Consider the following 13,507-nt stretch of genomic DNA (forward strand, 5'->3'; position numbering starts at 1 on the left):
GACTGTAAGGAACCTCTTTGGTTTTGCCAGTTTATGAGGAACAGACAAAAAACAATTAAAAAAAAACCCAGAAGAAACCATCAACATTAGTAACAAAGAAAATTATTTATGTCTCCGCTAGTCGTTCACAGTGTCAAGCAGACATAAAGCCCCCATTCCCATAAAAAGAACTGAGAAAAGGGTGGGGTGGGGGACCAAGATTCAATGACTATGCATGAAATTTAAACAGACTCATATTCTGAACTATAGCAATCACTATCAGTTTCAGTCTCTGCTTCAATGGCAGTGCCTCCTAGAGGCAGAAATACATCTTGCTCTTGCATTTGAGAATTGTAGTCTCAGTTTGCAACCTAGGACTTGCTTGTACTCAGTGCACAGAAATTGTAAAAATCTGATACTGATCATAGTTTTTAGAAATCATTTGGAGAAGTAAATATATGAACACCTAGTCTTAAATTTTTTATTCATCATGCTAAAATAAAACATTCCATAATCTATTTTTTCTTCATTTCCCCCCAATTTTTCTGGAAAAAACAAAAAAGCTTAGGAAAAGAAACAGGGAAAAAAAAATTTTCCTGATTCCCCCCCCCCCCCATTTTTTTCCCTGGGCCTTCACATTTCTATCCAGGACCACGTTAAATCTTTGAGCAGCCTGGGCTGAACGTTCGTGAGTTTTGCCTTCCTACTCTTCTCCGTTAGAATGTCCTTTTTGCTAATTCAATATTAGGGCAAGACTTTTGTTTTTGTTTGTTTTCTTCTTATGGCCAACTTGGCTATATTTCTGTTTTGTTTGCTAATATTGATGATGCCCCCTCCATGTGTTTGTCCCTTTGGCAACTGCTCCAGCCAAAGGGCCTGAGGATATCTTATGCCTATAGCATAATTTTGAGCTGATGTGATATAATGTAATCACTAAGCATGTGAACCCAGCAATGCTTGGTTAAGTCTAACTTGGTCCATAAATGCATTAAGTGGCCTTAAGCCTATCTTACAGATTCCCTGTAATTACGGAGATGATGGGTTGGATCCCGACAGTCATACTTAGATCAGACCCATCTGAATCAATCAGACTTAAGTTACATCCCATTGATTACTATGAACTAAAATTACTATGAACTAAATCTGAACTGCCTGCTGTTGGTTTTTTCTCCCCCTCTCTTAGGAATTTCCTTTGAGCACCAACAATGCCACTGGAATGCATTTGGGGAAACGATGACTCTTGCCTTTCTCTTCCATGTCTTCCTGCCCTTTTGATGGTTTTGCAATTGAATTGATTCAGAAGAAATACTTTCCAAGATCATGACCGAAGAAAAAAGTCTTGGTGTGTCTCAGAAAGTCTTGTCCCCTTCAAGAAGTACCAGCAGCTGCTCTTCTAAGCAGGGAAGTAGACAGGTAAATATGAAGTTTTGTTTAGTCTTTCTTTTTGTTTGAAATCATACTTTGTGAAGAACAGGAGACAAAGATATCAAACTTTCTGCCTGTTTACCTTATTCATTGTTTCTGGTTCTCAGGATTAATTCACATGACCAAATTGGTGTATTGAGTATCTGGGGTTGCGTAGATCCGTGGTGAATTTGGGGTGTAGTGAGTTGGCTTTGTGTTAGCTGCACACTACATACTAAATTTGCACCCTTCCTTTCAGTAGCATTGTGAGGGCACTGCTAGCATTGTTCTGTGAATTATAAATGGTTGCATTTCTTTCTTAACTGGATTACTGCTGGAAAATTCATTTGTGTGAAAGAGAGCATGCTGCCATGTTCTTAGGAAAAATATTTAGCTTGCCAAAAGTGTGGCTGTGTATACAATTTTTAGATAATACCATTTTATATGTTATGCTTGCCCTTGGGCAGGCCAGATCAGGAAACTAGATTTATTATTAGAAGAATAATCATAGCCATGGATGTTGAATGTGTCAGATGAACATCTTCATATAGATTGCAGCATTCCACCTGGCTGTCCTTAAACATTCACCATTATGGTGGTTTCTGTTCAGCCAAAGAAAGGTTTCTTGAATTAATGGATCTACAACATTTTTATATTAAAAACTCACCAGCTTGATCCCATCCTTAGAAATTATTTAGCACTATGTCAGCAACTTTGGAATCCATCAGCAAGATCTCAACAGCTCATCTGTTGGGTCTTTTATTCATCATATGAGATTCATATATAACTGGAAGCTGATTTAATTTAGAAATCAAAAATCACCTTCCTCTCTCTAAATGGTTTTTTTTAGTTAATGGGAAAAATAGATTTCATGAGAATCTTCTGAAGTCCATCATTTTGTGTAGAGCAGTAGTTCCCAACCTTGGGTCCCCAGATGATGTTAGACTATAATTCCCAACCATTGTTCACCCTGGCTGGATATTATGAAAGTTGTAGTTCAACATCATGTGAGAACTCAAGGTTGGGAACCACTTGTGTAAAAGTTACCACACTGATCTAATATTAGTGACTACTCACAGCAGTTTTACTGGAGAATATCTTAATTTTATTATTTTATTTTATTATTCTCATTAAGATTAAGGATATTACAGGACACTTTTGTTTATGGATCAAAAATTTCACCAAAAAACCGCAACTGGTATCACCACCTGGTTTTTCAGAAAGAAGGCTCTCAACTTTACTTTAAAAAAGAAAAGAAAAGAACATCCCATGGCCTGGTCACTGTCTGTAAGCACTTTTGCATGCCCATAATGATTCTGGGCAATGCCGTAGTCATGTATATCTTCAAAGATGTTCCTGGGTTAACCACGTGGAAACATAAATAATGCCTTACAGCTGGGTATTTTTAGTATCAGCATCTACTTCTCTCTCACCCCTTAATCCATCTTTTTGGCAAAGATACTAAAACTACAGGCTTGATTACTGTGCAATCCTTAGAGCACATCAGATGTAAACATTAGGTCAGGACTCCTTCTCCCCAAGTAGTCTTATTGTGTCAAAATTCAGTTAATCTTTTTCCCTTTCATTCTTTGGCATGTAGATTGGATGTCAGAATTCTTGTAAACACAGCAAGTTGTCTAGGCTCCTAAATAGCTGCATTGCACTGCTGCAATCTTCAAGGGATTTACTAATTCAAAATAGCATCCATCTGCATTGTAGTACCGCTGCATAATGTTTTGACTTGCTCTTATAAGTGAAAAATTTCTCATTGGCATGGCCTTAGTACTCATATATTTTAATTTTAAAACAAAACACAGTATCGCTGATCTTGATCTTGATGTAAAACTTCACCAAAATCTATAGGCCTGTCTTTCTCTCATTCACATGTGGAAGTTCAGAACTTGGTCGCATACCTTTTAGCCCTCTGCTATCATAAGGACTAGAAACTCTTTTTTTTTAACAACAACAACAACACTTCAGAGAAGGTTATCAAACAAAGATCCATATCATCTAACAATCTGTTTCCAGTGGTGGCCAGCCGAATGCTTCTGGGAAGCTTATTAGCAGGGCATGAAGGAAAAAAGAAAAAACCTCATTTATGTGTCCCTAGCACTATTATTTAAGAGAGAAGCTGCCTCTGAACATATTAAAATGAAACCTCAGATTCTTATAGATACAGCTCTAGCTGTTTTTAAAAGCAAAAAAGAAAAGAAAATTAAGTATCAAATATATATATTATTTTGAATCAGATTGGTGCAAGTAAACCCCCCCCCCCCAGACCTGCCACTTCTAATTTAAGATCAGTTTAGAGTGATGAGTAAGAGTTATTCCTTTCTTTTTCGTCTCTGTTGGTGAGGGTGATCCCACCCACCCGTACACATAATTTATTTCCTGTACATGTCGGTTTTACTCCTGGCTAGATTTTTTTTTTTTTTTTTGCTTTCCTTTTACCTGGCAGAGTTGTCAGGAACACTTCATACTTTTCACACTGTCTGTGCGACTGATCAGATTAAGTAAATCAGATTATGAGAAAGAAGAGGGTTTAAACAGCTTCAGGGGACAACAGGAAGTGAGCAGACATCCTGGATATGTTCAGAGGTATTGGTTTCCTTTGTGCATTGAGCATGTTGCCTGTCTTCAGTTCCAGACATCCACACATTAATGTGGTCATCTGCAAGGTACTCATGTGTGATAGGCTTCCACACAGTCAGGACCCAGATTTTTTTTTTAAGAAGCCAAGACCATCTTTGGACTACAGGGCAAAGTATGCCCCGTTGCTCAGGATGGGTGAGAATTTCATGTCAGTTCACTTTTGATAAGAATTTCCTCCAATTCACAAAGTTATCCAGATTCAGGACAAAAAGAATTTGAAATTTTAAAAATTACATATAAGAGAACCTAAAACCAACAGGTACGTCCATCCAGGCCCAGGGTTTTGAGTGCTTTACTCGTAAACATCCAGATTTGAGTCCCTGTGTATTCAACCGTGTAGGTACTTAATTAGAGTTGCTGTTTCTTTTTTTTTCCTGACAGACTCTTCATCTTTTGCAGCTATATGCAAAGTTCCTATTGGGGGTGGGTAGGAACTTCAGATTAAAAAACAAAAACCTGAATGCAGGTGATCTCTAATCTTTTCCAAGTTGGTTTTCCAAACACTTATTATTATTGCAAAAATCCAGAACATATAGTGATTGACACCTCCAACAAAAGCCTAAGATGGGGACTGTCATGATGAGCATCTGCACTTCAAAATTTACGCTGTTGTTTTTAAAATAAATTAAAGTAAGAGTACCAACTGTCTCTTTACATTGGTGTGCTCTTTTGAAAAGAGCAGGCATGTCTGGTCTGTGAAACCCTCCTCCTATGGATCCTTTGCCCTGCTTACCTCTTAGAGTGCAATGTGAACAAGTCTTCATTACAACATCACTTTCTATGCTGTGGACTTGTTCACATTGCATGCTGGGAGGTAAGCAGGGCAAATGATTCTCTGGAGAAGCGCTTCACACACTAGCCATGCCTGTTCTTTTCAAAAGAGTGCATCTCTGCATCCTTGGGACTGAGCAGGCCATACTGAGTGTGCTCTGTGCTGTTGCCTCCGTCTGCCTATAACAAAAAACTTTGGAAATGTCCTGTGCGCCAAGCCCATGCCAATTAATGAGACAGTAGGAGAGTCATTTGTGCAAAAGTTCAGCTCATTTTCTTCCTGTTCAGTTCTAAATTCTCAGCTTCAGTGAAAGACAGAAAAAAGTGCACATCTTCCTTGTTTACAGGGAGGGAATAAGAAGGCATAGCCACGTATGCCTTCATAGACCCAAAAAGGGGAAGTGCAAACAACATTGAATCCAATGAAGCCGGTGGGAATTTGATTTCTGTTGAGTGCAGAATAATATGGAATCAGCATGTAACATACGTTTTGGTACTAAGCTGTATAAAGAAAGTGGGAGACGTTTATGTTTTAAAAGCTCTGTCAAGAATTGCAATTCAGCAGGACGTTTTTCATTTCTTCTAGCAAGCCAAACTAAAGCCCACGGTTCTCCCATGATGGCTTTTTTTTACGCTTAAATTTCTGTTCCCATGGTGTTATTTATGTACAAGGAAAGGATTATAGTATAGCTAAAGACTTTGTTCAGGAGTTGTTTTTTCTGCTGCAGCTCCCACTTTTAAAGAGGCAAGCCCCTGCTCTCAGGTTTGAATGATTTGTGCTGTTCCTTGACCTGATGACTTTGGATTGGAGCTATGATCATTTGAGCCACTGGGGGAAAAAATGTTCATTTGTTAATGAAGGAGGATAAGATTCTTGATTATAATTCATAGCTTTTGTGTTGTTGTAGGTATGGGAGACATATCCTAGCTAATTTAGAGACAAGGTTTCTTTGTGTCTTGTCTCTAAATTAACTATTGTATTCTCTCTAGATTTAAAATATGAAACCCAAAGAATGCGCATTTGGTTGCACTGAGATTTATTTCATCTCAAATATACAAATCATTTTATCCAAGCTTCTGCAACTTCTTTGTTGCTATGTTTTTGTCTAGAAAAAAAACTTTCCTTGTAATATCTAATTTGTAGCTGGGTCTACTGACATTTTCATATTCCAGCAGCTTTTCAAATGTAACCTGGAGAAATTGTCAAAGTGAGTTACAGAAGTGTCAGCTACCTTAGTTGGGAGCAGGTAGTGTTCAAAGGACAACTATCAAAGAAAAACTCTTTGGCTGTACATTTATTCTATTTCTTCTTATGCATTGGGAAGAGCTTAATGATTGATCCTGTTTCTTATCTTCTTGCATTATTACGATGACTCAAGTCATGTTTTCCCTCTTCTTTAATAATGCAAGGCAGCATTTGATAGTGAGGCAGTAGTCTGAATTTAGGAGTCTTGAGACTTTGCTAAGCTCCAGAACAAAGCCTAGCAGTCAAAGCCTAGGCATGTTTACTCAAATGTCCCATTCATTTCAGTGGATTGCAGCCATAGTTACTCAATAGTGCAACCCTATATATGTCTACTCAGAAGTAAGACCCATTGAGTTCAGTGGGTCTTACTCCTATGTAAGTGGGTGTAGGATTGCAGCCTGAGGGTATATATTAATGACCGGAGAGCACATTATTGAAAATATGTTAAAATCAAGTATGGTACAAGAGTAACAATGCAATAACAGCTCTGAAGTGAGTAAAAAGAGAATGGCAAAGTAAAATGATTTGTGCCAATTTTATGAACTGTAACAAATGCTTTAGTTGATGCTGCTGATGCAAAATCCTATCCTCCTCCACAAAGCAGCTTTCTATTTTTGGCACATGCAAATATTCACTACCACTGACTGAATTTATTCTAGTCAAAAGTCTGGCGCGGTCATCTGGTATATTCAAAGAGCTGTAAGAGCAAGCATCAGTCTGAGAGCTATTTTAGCTCACTCTTTCATTCTTTCGAACTAAAATAAAATATGGCTTTCGGGAGTATCTAGTACACTATGGAGTGGGAAATGAGTGGCTTCTAGTTTATTATATGTAATGTCAAGTTAACAGCCAAAGCTTTCAGCAATATATCATGCTGGATCACTCCCTACGTCCATCTAGTCCAGCACTCTGTCTGCACTTCATCCCATGTACCTGCTTCCCTCAGATTATCCCCATAGCGCTAAGCTTTCGCAGTTGTTGTTTTTGCTACTGGGCGACAGCGATCCTTTGCATACCAGGAAGTGAGTTTAAGGGGGGAAATGTAAAAAATCATAAAAAATCAACGGATGACCCAATTCAATTCAACGTTGGTATGCTTAAAGCTCTCCCTAGTATCTATTACTGTGCCAATTTTGGTGTCTTTATCTTTAAAGCTTACGCAGATGTAAGCATTTCTTTAAAATCCTGCTCCTGCGCCCCAGCGGCGGCTCGGAAGATATGCTCAAAATGTAGGGGCTAAATACGGCGAATCTTTTTCCTTTATTGCACAATTAAGGCAGGATGCATGGGAGTACTTCACAATCAAAGCAGATTTTAAGGTGGAAAACTTCTGAGTCCTTTGCATGCAATTCGCAGTGATTGCACAGTATAACGCTGGTGTGATAAAGCTCTTAAGCAGTAACTGGCTAGATGCCCTATGAAGCATCTTGCCTTGTGAGTTAGGAGATGCTACAGGGGACAGAATTGGCTGCAAGCATCTGGTGTTCAAAGGGATGCTATGTCAGTACATGAATTTTCCACTTTAAATATAATGGCTAATAGGCATGGATAGACCTGTTGTCCATTAATTTAACTAATCCTTATTAAAGCCACCTAAGCTTTTGAACATCACCTCATTTTATTAATTAATTTATTTAAGGTATTTTTATTGCCAAAAAAGGCTCTCAGAGTGGCTTACACCCAAGAGGTAAAGCAAGGCAGGCTTTGACTGTTATGATTTATGCTTGAGCTTAGCAAAGTCTCAGACCCCTAAATTCAGAATACTGTCTCACTATTGCAGGCTTATGATCTAAAAAGGCACGACACACAACGGAAGAGGGGATGGAAAGGAAGAGAGGAAAATTAAATGGTTTTTCATCAGGGCTGGTGGAACAGCCCCACTGCCCTTCTTATCTCCCTCATTTTGCGCATTGTGAATTGTTCCAATAGTTTATATATCCTCTTAACAGCAACAATACAACTTGTTCAGGCTGGCCTGGCATTGGACTGATTGGGTTTTCATCGGGTGGTCCATATGCAATCTGTTCTTATCATATATGCATGGTGAATTGAGAAGAAGGCCCATGGTGCTTTTTGGGCTAAAAAGATGAAGTTATGATATTGAGAGGAAATGCTTAAAGGAATGTTTTTGCTTCCCTCCATTCTTGAGCCTGATATTTCCAGAGTTGTTGTTGGGTGTGTGTTTTTATCATGTTGGCATGTCATTTTTGTTTAAAGAAAAATATGAGACCTCTGAACACTGCCTGCTACCTTCCAGTGTCCTTCGGGGTTGGCACTCGAGTTGCATTTGATATGTTTCTGAAACATAAACTGCAGTAAGCCTGCCCACAAAGTACGTTTTGCAAGGTGAGAATTCTCCAGCAGAAATATAATGACCTGAACAGGGGCACTATGTTTTAGTCTTGTACTAAAAAAAACCCATAATTAAGGAATAGTATCTAATTCAGTCTCTTTAGTATTGTTCTCCTAGAATACCAGGGCCGGATCTATTATTATTATTATTATTATTTATTTATATAGCACCATCAATGTACATGGTGCTGTACAGAGTAAAACAGTAAATAGCAAGACTCTGCCGCAGCGCTTATAGCGCTTTAAAGCAGTTAAAGCACTTTATAACTGTTAAAGCAGCAACTGTTAAAGCAGTAGTGTAGATCCTGCCCAGGAGACAATCTAAATCCACAACTTGTGTTCCAGATACAGTTCACGATAGATCACCCCTATCTGTAACTAGAATAGATCTAGAAAAGGACCCCAAACAATTATCTAGAGCAGGAGCGGCCAACTTGTTTTGGCCTACAAGTGCCATCATCCCTTTCCAACATAGCCAGTTGTGAAGGATATTGGGAGTTGTAGGCTAAAACATCAAGAGGGCCACAAGTTGCCCACCCCTGATCTGGAGTATCAAGCACTTCCTATTGTGTGAAAAAATTAACAATTAGACCACTTCAACTATAGAAACAACACTATTATTCAATACAAATCCACAATTACAAAGATAAATACATCCTCTCATTCTCACTCTCTCAGTAAAGGAAGTAAGGGGAGAGCCAGGCTGACATGCAGGGTCTTAATGTTTAGTAACAGCAGGTGGATTCTTAAGTACATTGTGGGATTAAGTGAGTTCTATGGGGCACTCAGCTGGTAGCTGAGCTCAAAATCTAAAGAGGCAGTTCGTAAAGTATCATATTTGCAATTTTTAATGGGAAAAAATCCTAAATAGAGAAGCATTTTTTATCCCCACAATAAACAAACAATTTAGTGTAATTGTGCTCTTTTTCATGGATTCAATCGTTGCTCAGCTAATCACAGGTTTCATGCACCAGTCTTCGTCTAGAATGTTAGAAATACAGTGTTTCAGTTTGTTGATACTCTCCCACTGGATGGTGTTACTGCTTTTGTATAGGCACGTGGGTTAAAATGGTAACTGAGCACCATATTAGAATGAGGAAAGCAAAGAGAAGGCTGGTTTTGTGACTTTTGTCAGATAAAAGCATAGACCTACCTGTCCTATATTATAAATGTTTTTTAGATAGCTATTCTCTTTTGCTTCAGTGATGACTGATAATGTTGGCTCCATGTGACAGTCATGATACCTTCTTCTGCAGAGAGTTGGTAGCGTGCCACCTCATTCCCACTTTAATTAGGCATTGTCACTTTTAATTAAAAGTCTCCTTGGTAGAAAACGTGATGGAGTGTTCAGTATTCAGAACAACTCTTTATGTTGGGGTGGGCAGATCTCAGGCTTGTTGGATCTGCTTGATATATTAGTGTTTTTTACCTTCTGATATGTTTTTTTCTCTTGTATTGTTTCTGTAAATTGGTGTTGTTTTGAAATAAAATTTATACCCCGAAGATATATTAGTAGAATTTAGAAGTCCAACAAGCGGAGTCAGGTACAAAATAGCAGCTCAGCCAGGCGGACATATGCGAAGAATTAAGGAATCGGGCACCTTTGAGCACATGCTCAGCCTAGGAATTCGAGATCAGTACCAGAATCAAGTTCACAAATCCATTCAACCAAAATCCACTTCTAGTTTTCCCCCAGGTGTTATTTTTCAGCAACCTAATTTTGGGCATTGGGGAAGCTTTTTGGTTCCTACTGTTAGACAATTAGGAATCAGAAACACTTGCCGCTAGTCACCCAGATGTACTTAGCAGATCCAGATCTAACTTCTGTCCTCCTCTGCTTTAAGTTACAGGCTGTTTTCTTTATGCTGTCTCCTCCCGCAAGAAATAGTCAAAGGAAAAGCCAAAATGTGTCTCTGAAAGATGGTTACTTATTTCTCAGGGCCACTTCCCGCTCTTTCATTTTGTACTCTGGTACAGATGTATGATAGTCATACCCTCATGTCCGTTGAGAATGGTGGACATGCATTTATATTGCTACTTTATTGCCTAGCACAGAACACTTCTGTGGCTGTCGCTGAGGGAAAGTGGTGATTGAAATGTGTATATGCCATTCCCAATGGACGCTTTGTGCATGTGTTTTGCGCTTGGGCGTCTGTCCCAGGGCCTAAAGTTCAAAATGAGAAGCGGTCATCCAAGAATAGGTTTCTGATGCGAAGACATTCTAGCTGTTTTATGCCAATGATTTCTACCCATTGCCCTAGTTAGTATTACATGGGGGGAATCCGCACGTCGTTCTGAGATCGCTTCTAAGCGACCCCAGTGCGGCGTGAAAGCGAGCGTGTAACCTGCCTTTTGAAGAGCTGACGAAGAGACGTCCTTCCCGCCGCCCCCCGCCACCCAACTCCCTCCTCGCCGGCTGGGACGGAGAGCTCGGGGGAAGAAGGCGGGGTGGAGAGCTTCTTCCGCTCTCAACCCCGCCTTCTTCAGCCGAGCTCTCCTCGCTGGTCGGCGAGGAGGTCTGCGGGTGGCGGCGGCGGCGGGAAGGACGTCTCTTCGTCGGCTCTTCAAAAGGCAAGTTACACGCTTGCTTTCACGCCGCACTGGGGTCGCTTAGAAGCGATCTCAGAACGATGTGCAGATTCCCCCTGGGTGAGCATGGAAAACGTTTCCACTTGAAGTGGTGGAAACTGATGATCTTCTTGTGAAACAGGAGTGGTCTTTCTGTTTTAATTAGCTGTATGATGTTACATTTGTCTTGTGCCCCGCCTCGATCCAAAGGGAGAGGCGGGTTATTATTATTATTATTATTATTATTATTATTATTATTATTATTATTATTCAAAGGATTCTTGAGGGAAGCTGAGCCCTGATCTGATTGTAATCCTGGCAGGCCTCCACCTTTCCCCCCTGCACACCATCTGTCCCAAGCTTTCCTTGCCAAAGGGAGGAGGAGGGGAACTGTCAATGGGGAGGGCCCAACTTTAATTTGCATTGTGCTGTTGGCTGCAACATGGAGTCTTCTGAACATTCCCTCTGTTGCTGCTGGGAATGCTGGGAAACGTAGTTTTAATTCCTCCCTGCTGAATGAATTTTGCCTGGAAGAATTAAAACTGCATATCCCAACATTCCTGTTCATGATGGAGAGCTTCTGAACATGCTCAGAAGACACCATTGTGTTACCACCAGGAGCACAATGTCGCTATCCCAAACTATTCCCTTCTCCTCCCCTTTGCAAGATACCTTTATGCCAGAGGTAGACAGGAAAAATAGGGGGCAGCTGGTGCTAAGTCAAGCCACACTTCAAAGGGAAGTTTGGCTCAGCTCTTAAATGGTCTAGCACCGATAATAATAATAATAATAATATATTTCTTACCTGCCTCTCCAATTGGATCGAGGTGGGGAACAACAATAAGCACAAAATACATAAAATACTGATTAAAAACATAGTATACACTGTTTAAAAACATCCTAAAAGCATCCTAAAAACATACTCTTAGGGACCTCAACTCACATCAGCTCTAGCCAACATGGCTAATGGTCAGAAATGCTGGGAATTGTACTTCAAAACATCGGGAGGGAACCAGGTTGGTCTAGCCTGTCCAAACCAGGGTATCGGGTAGAAAAAAGGCATTTTTGTGGGATATTTTGTGGGAAAGGCATTTTTTTGGGGTCCCAGAATAACTTGACTGGACTTGGGCCCTATGGACTTAGGGGGAGCACCATTTTCTTCTCCACATCAGGCAGCGAAATGTATGGGGCCAGCCCTGCTTACCACACCAGTGATGAGTACGAAATGCACGAAAGCAATAATAGTAAAAATGATTGGATGTTAAACCTTGACTTGTTTACTTTCTCACCATCCCACAGGAAGTTCATGGCAGCATTTGAGGCATCTGTGTCATTTGGAGGTTAAAGCACTGGAGACTTAAATGCCCATGTTGCCAGTAGAAAGCAACAATCCCGCCCCCCTCCCACACAGGTGTAGAGGCTCATACTTTCCATCTCCTGTTTGTTTGTTTTTCTATATCCTATAGGTCTTACTTGGCTAGTCAGCTAGATCAGGTTTAGGGTTTTGTCTGTCTCTATGAAGTGGATGCTTAAATAATTTGAACATTTTCCATTTAATAATAGTTCATCTTCCCCGAATCCACCTAGGGTTCCAATAACAAAATAGTGCCCCCTTGCTGGGTATTTATGGTGGGGACGGGCTGAGTCACAGCTGGTGTGTTTTGTTTGTAATTTGTTTGGAGTCTTGTCTTCTAGTCTAGGTAACTTAATGAGATTTTAAGATTCTCAAAAGCAAGTTTTGAAGCTAATATTCTCTCCAAAATTAAAGGATTAGAAATTAGTCTGTGGATTACAACAGTTTCTGCTTTCCACGTTACTGAAAATGTTGTCGGTGTTTTTCTCTGGTTTTTCCTTCACAAGTTTTATGCCATAAACAAATAAGCTAAAAGCATCTTCCTGTCCTTTATTCTGACATCTATTAGCCTGACTGCATGACAGTGAAACTAACATATTATTTCAACTTGCTACCTAACATAGTTCTGTTCTGAAGTTAGAAAAATCAAGGTCTGGCCAGTAACTAGGAATCATGTGCACATCTTTCTGAGCTCCTCAGAAAAAAAGCAGGAGATACAGAAGTCAAATATAACATGAAATGCAAGGAATAGCACTGGGAAGAAAATGAACAGAACAGCCTTCCCCAGCCTGGTGTACTCAGATGTTTTAGACTACAACCCCCAGCATCCCTGACCATTGGTCATGTTAGCTGGGACTTATGGGAGTTGTATTGCAAAACATCTGGAGAGTAACACGTTGGGGAAGGTTGGAACAGCGATCGCAACAACAGATGCGAGGGTATGATAAGATAACTTGCTACTTTGTTTTTGTTGCCCCATTTGCAGATTGCAAAATGGAGTGGAACATTTTGGAAGACTGGGGGTGGGGGATTTCACTGGGGGCAAACCATCCCCACAGCTGCAGTTACTCCTATGGTCAACTGCAAGCTGGTGACTGCCATTTTCTCCTCAGAATGCTCTTATGAACAGTACAATGTGATGACTTGGTGTTGTTCTCACAGGGGTATAATGGGGGGTGGGG

At 40.1% G+C, this 13,507-nt stretch overlaps 1 protein-coding gene across 3 annotated transcripts in view; it reads left to right on the plus strand.

Moving 5' to 3' along the window:
* Positions 1-13,507, plus strand: part of OSBPL3 (oxysterol binding protein like 3) — a 106,310-nt gene that overhangs the window by 44,363 nt on the left and 48,440 nt on the right. For all 3 annotated transcript variants that reach the window (XM_063129005.1, XM_063129020.1, XM_063129012.1), the window contains exon 2: positions 1,163-1,392. In XM_063129005.1, coding sequence (XP_062985075.1) covers positions 1,300-1,392 — 93 coding nt within the window. In that variant the 5' untranslated portion in view covers positions 1,163-1,299. The remainder of the gene's footprint in view (positions 1-1,162; positions 1,393-13,507) is intronic.

This window comes from Elgaria multicarinata, chromosome 1 (assembly GCF_023053635.1).
Source record: "Elgaria multicarinata webbii isolate HBS135686 ecotype San Diego chromosome 1, rElgMul1.1.pri, whole genome shotgun sequence".
In the NCBI taxonomy this organism is placed as follows: Eukaryota; Metazoa; Chordata; class Lepidosauria; order Squamata; family Anguidae; genus Elgaria; species Elgaria multicarinata.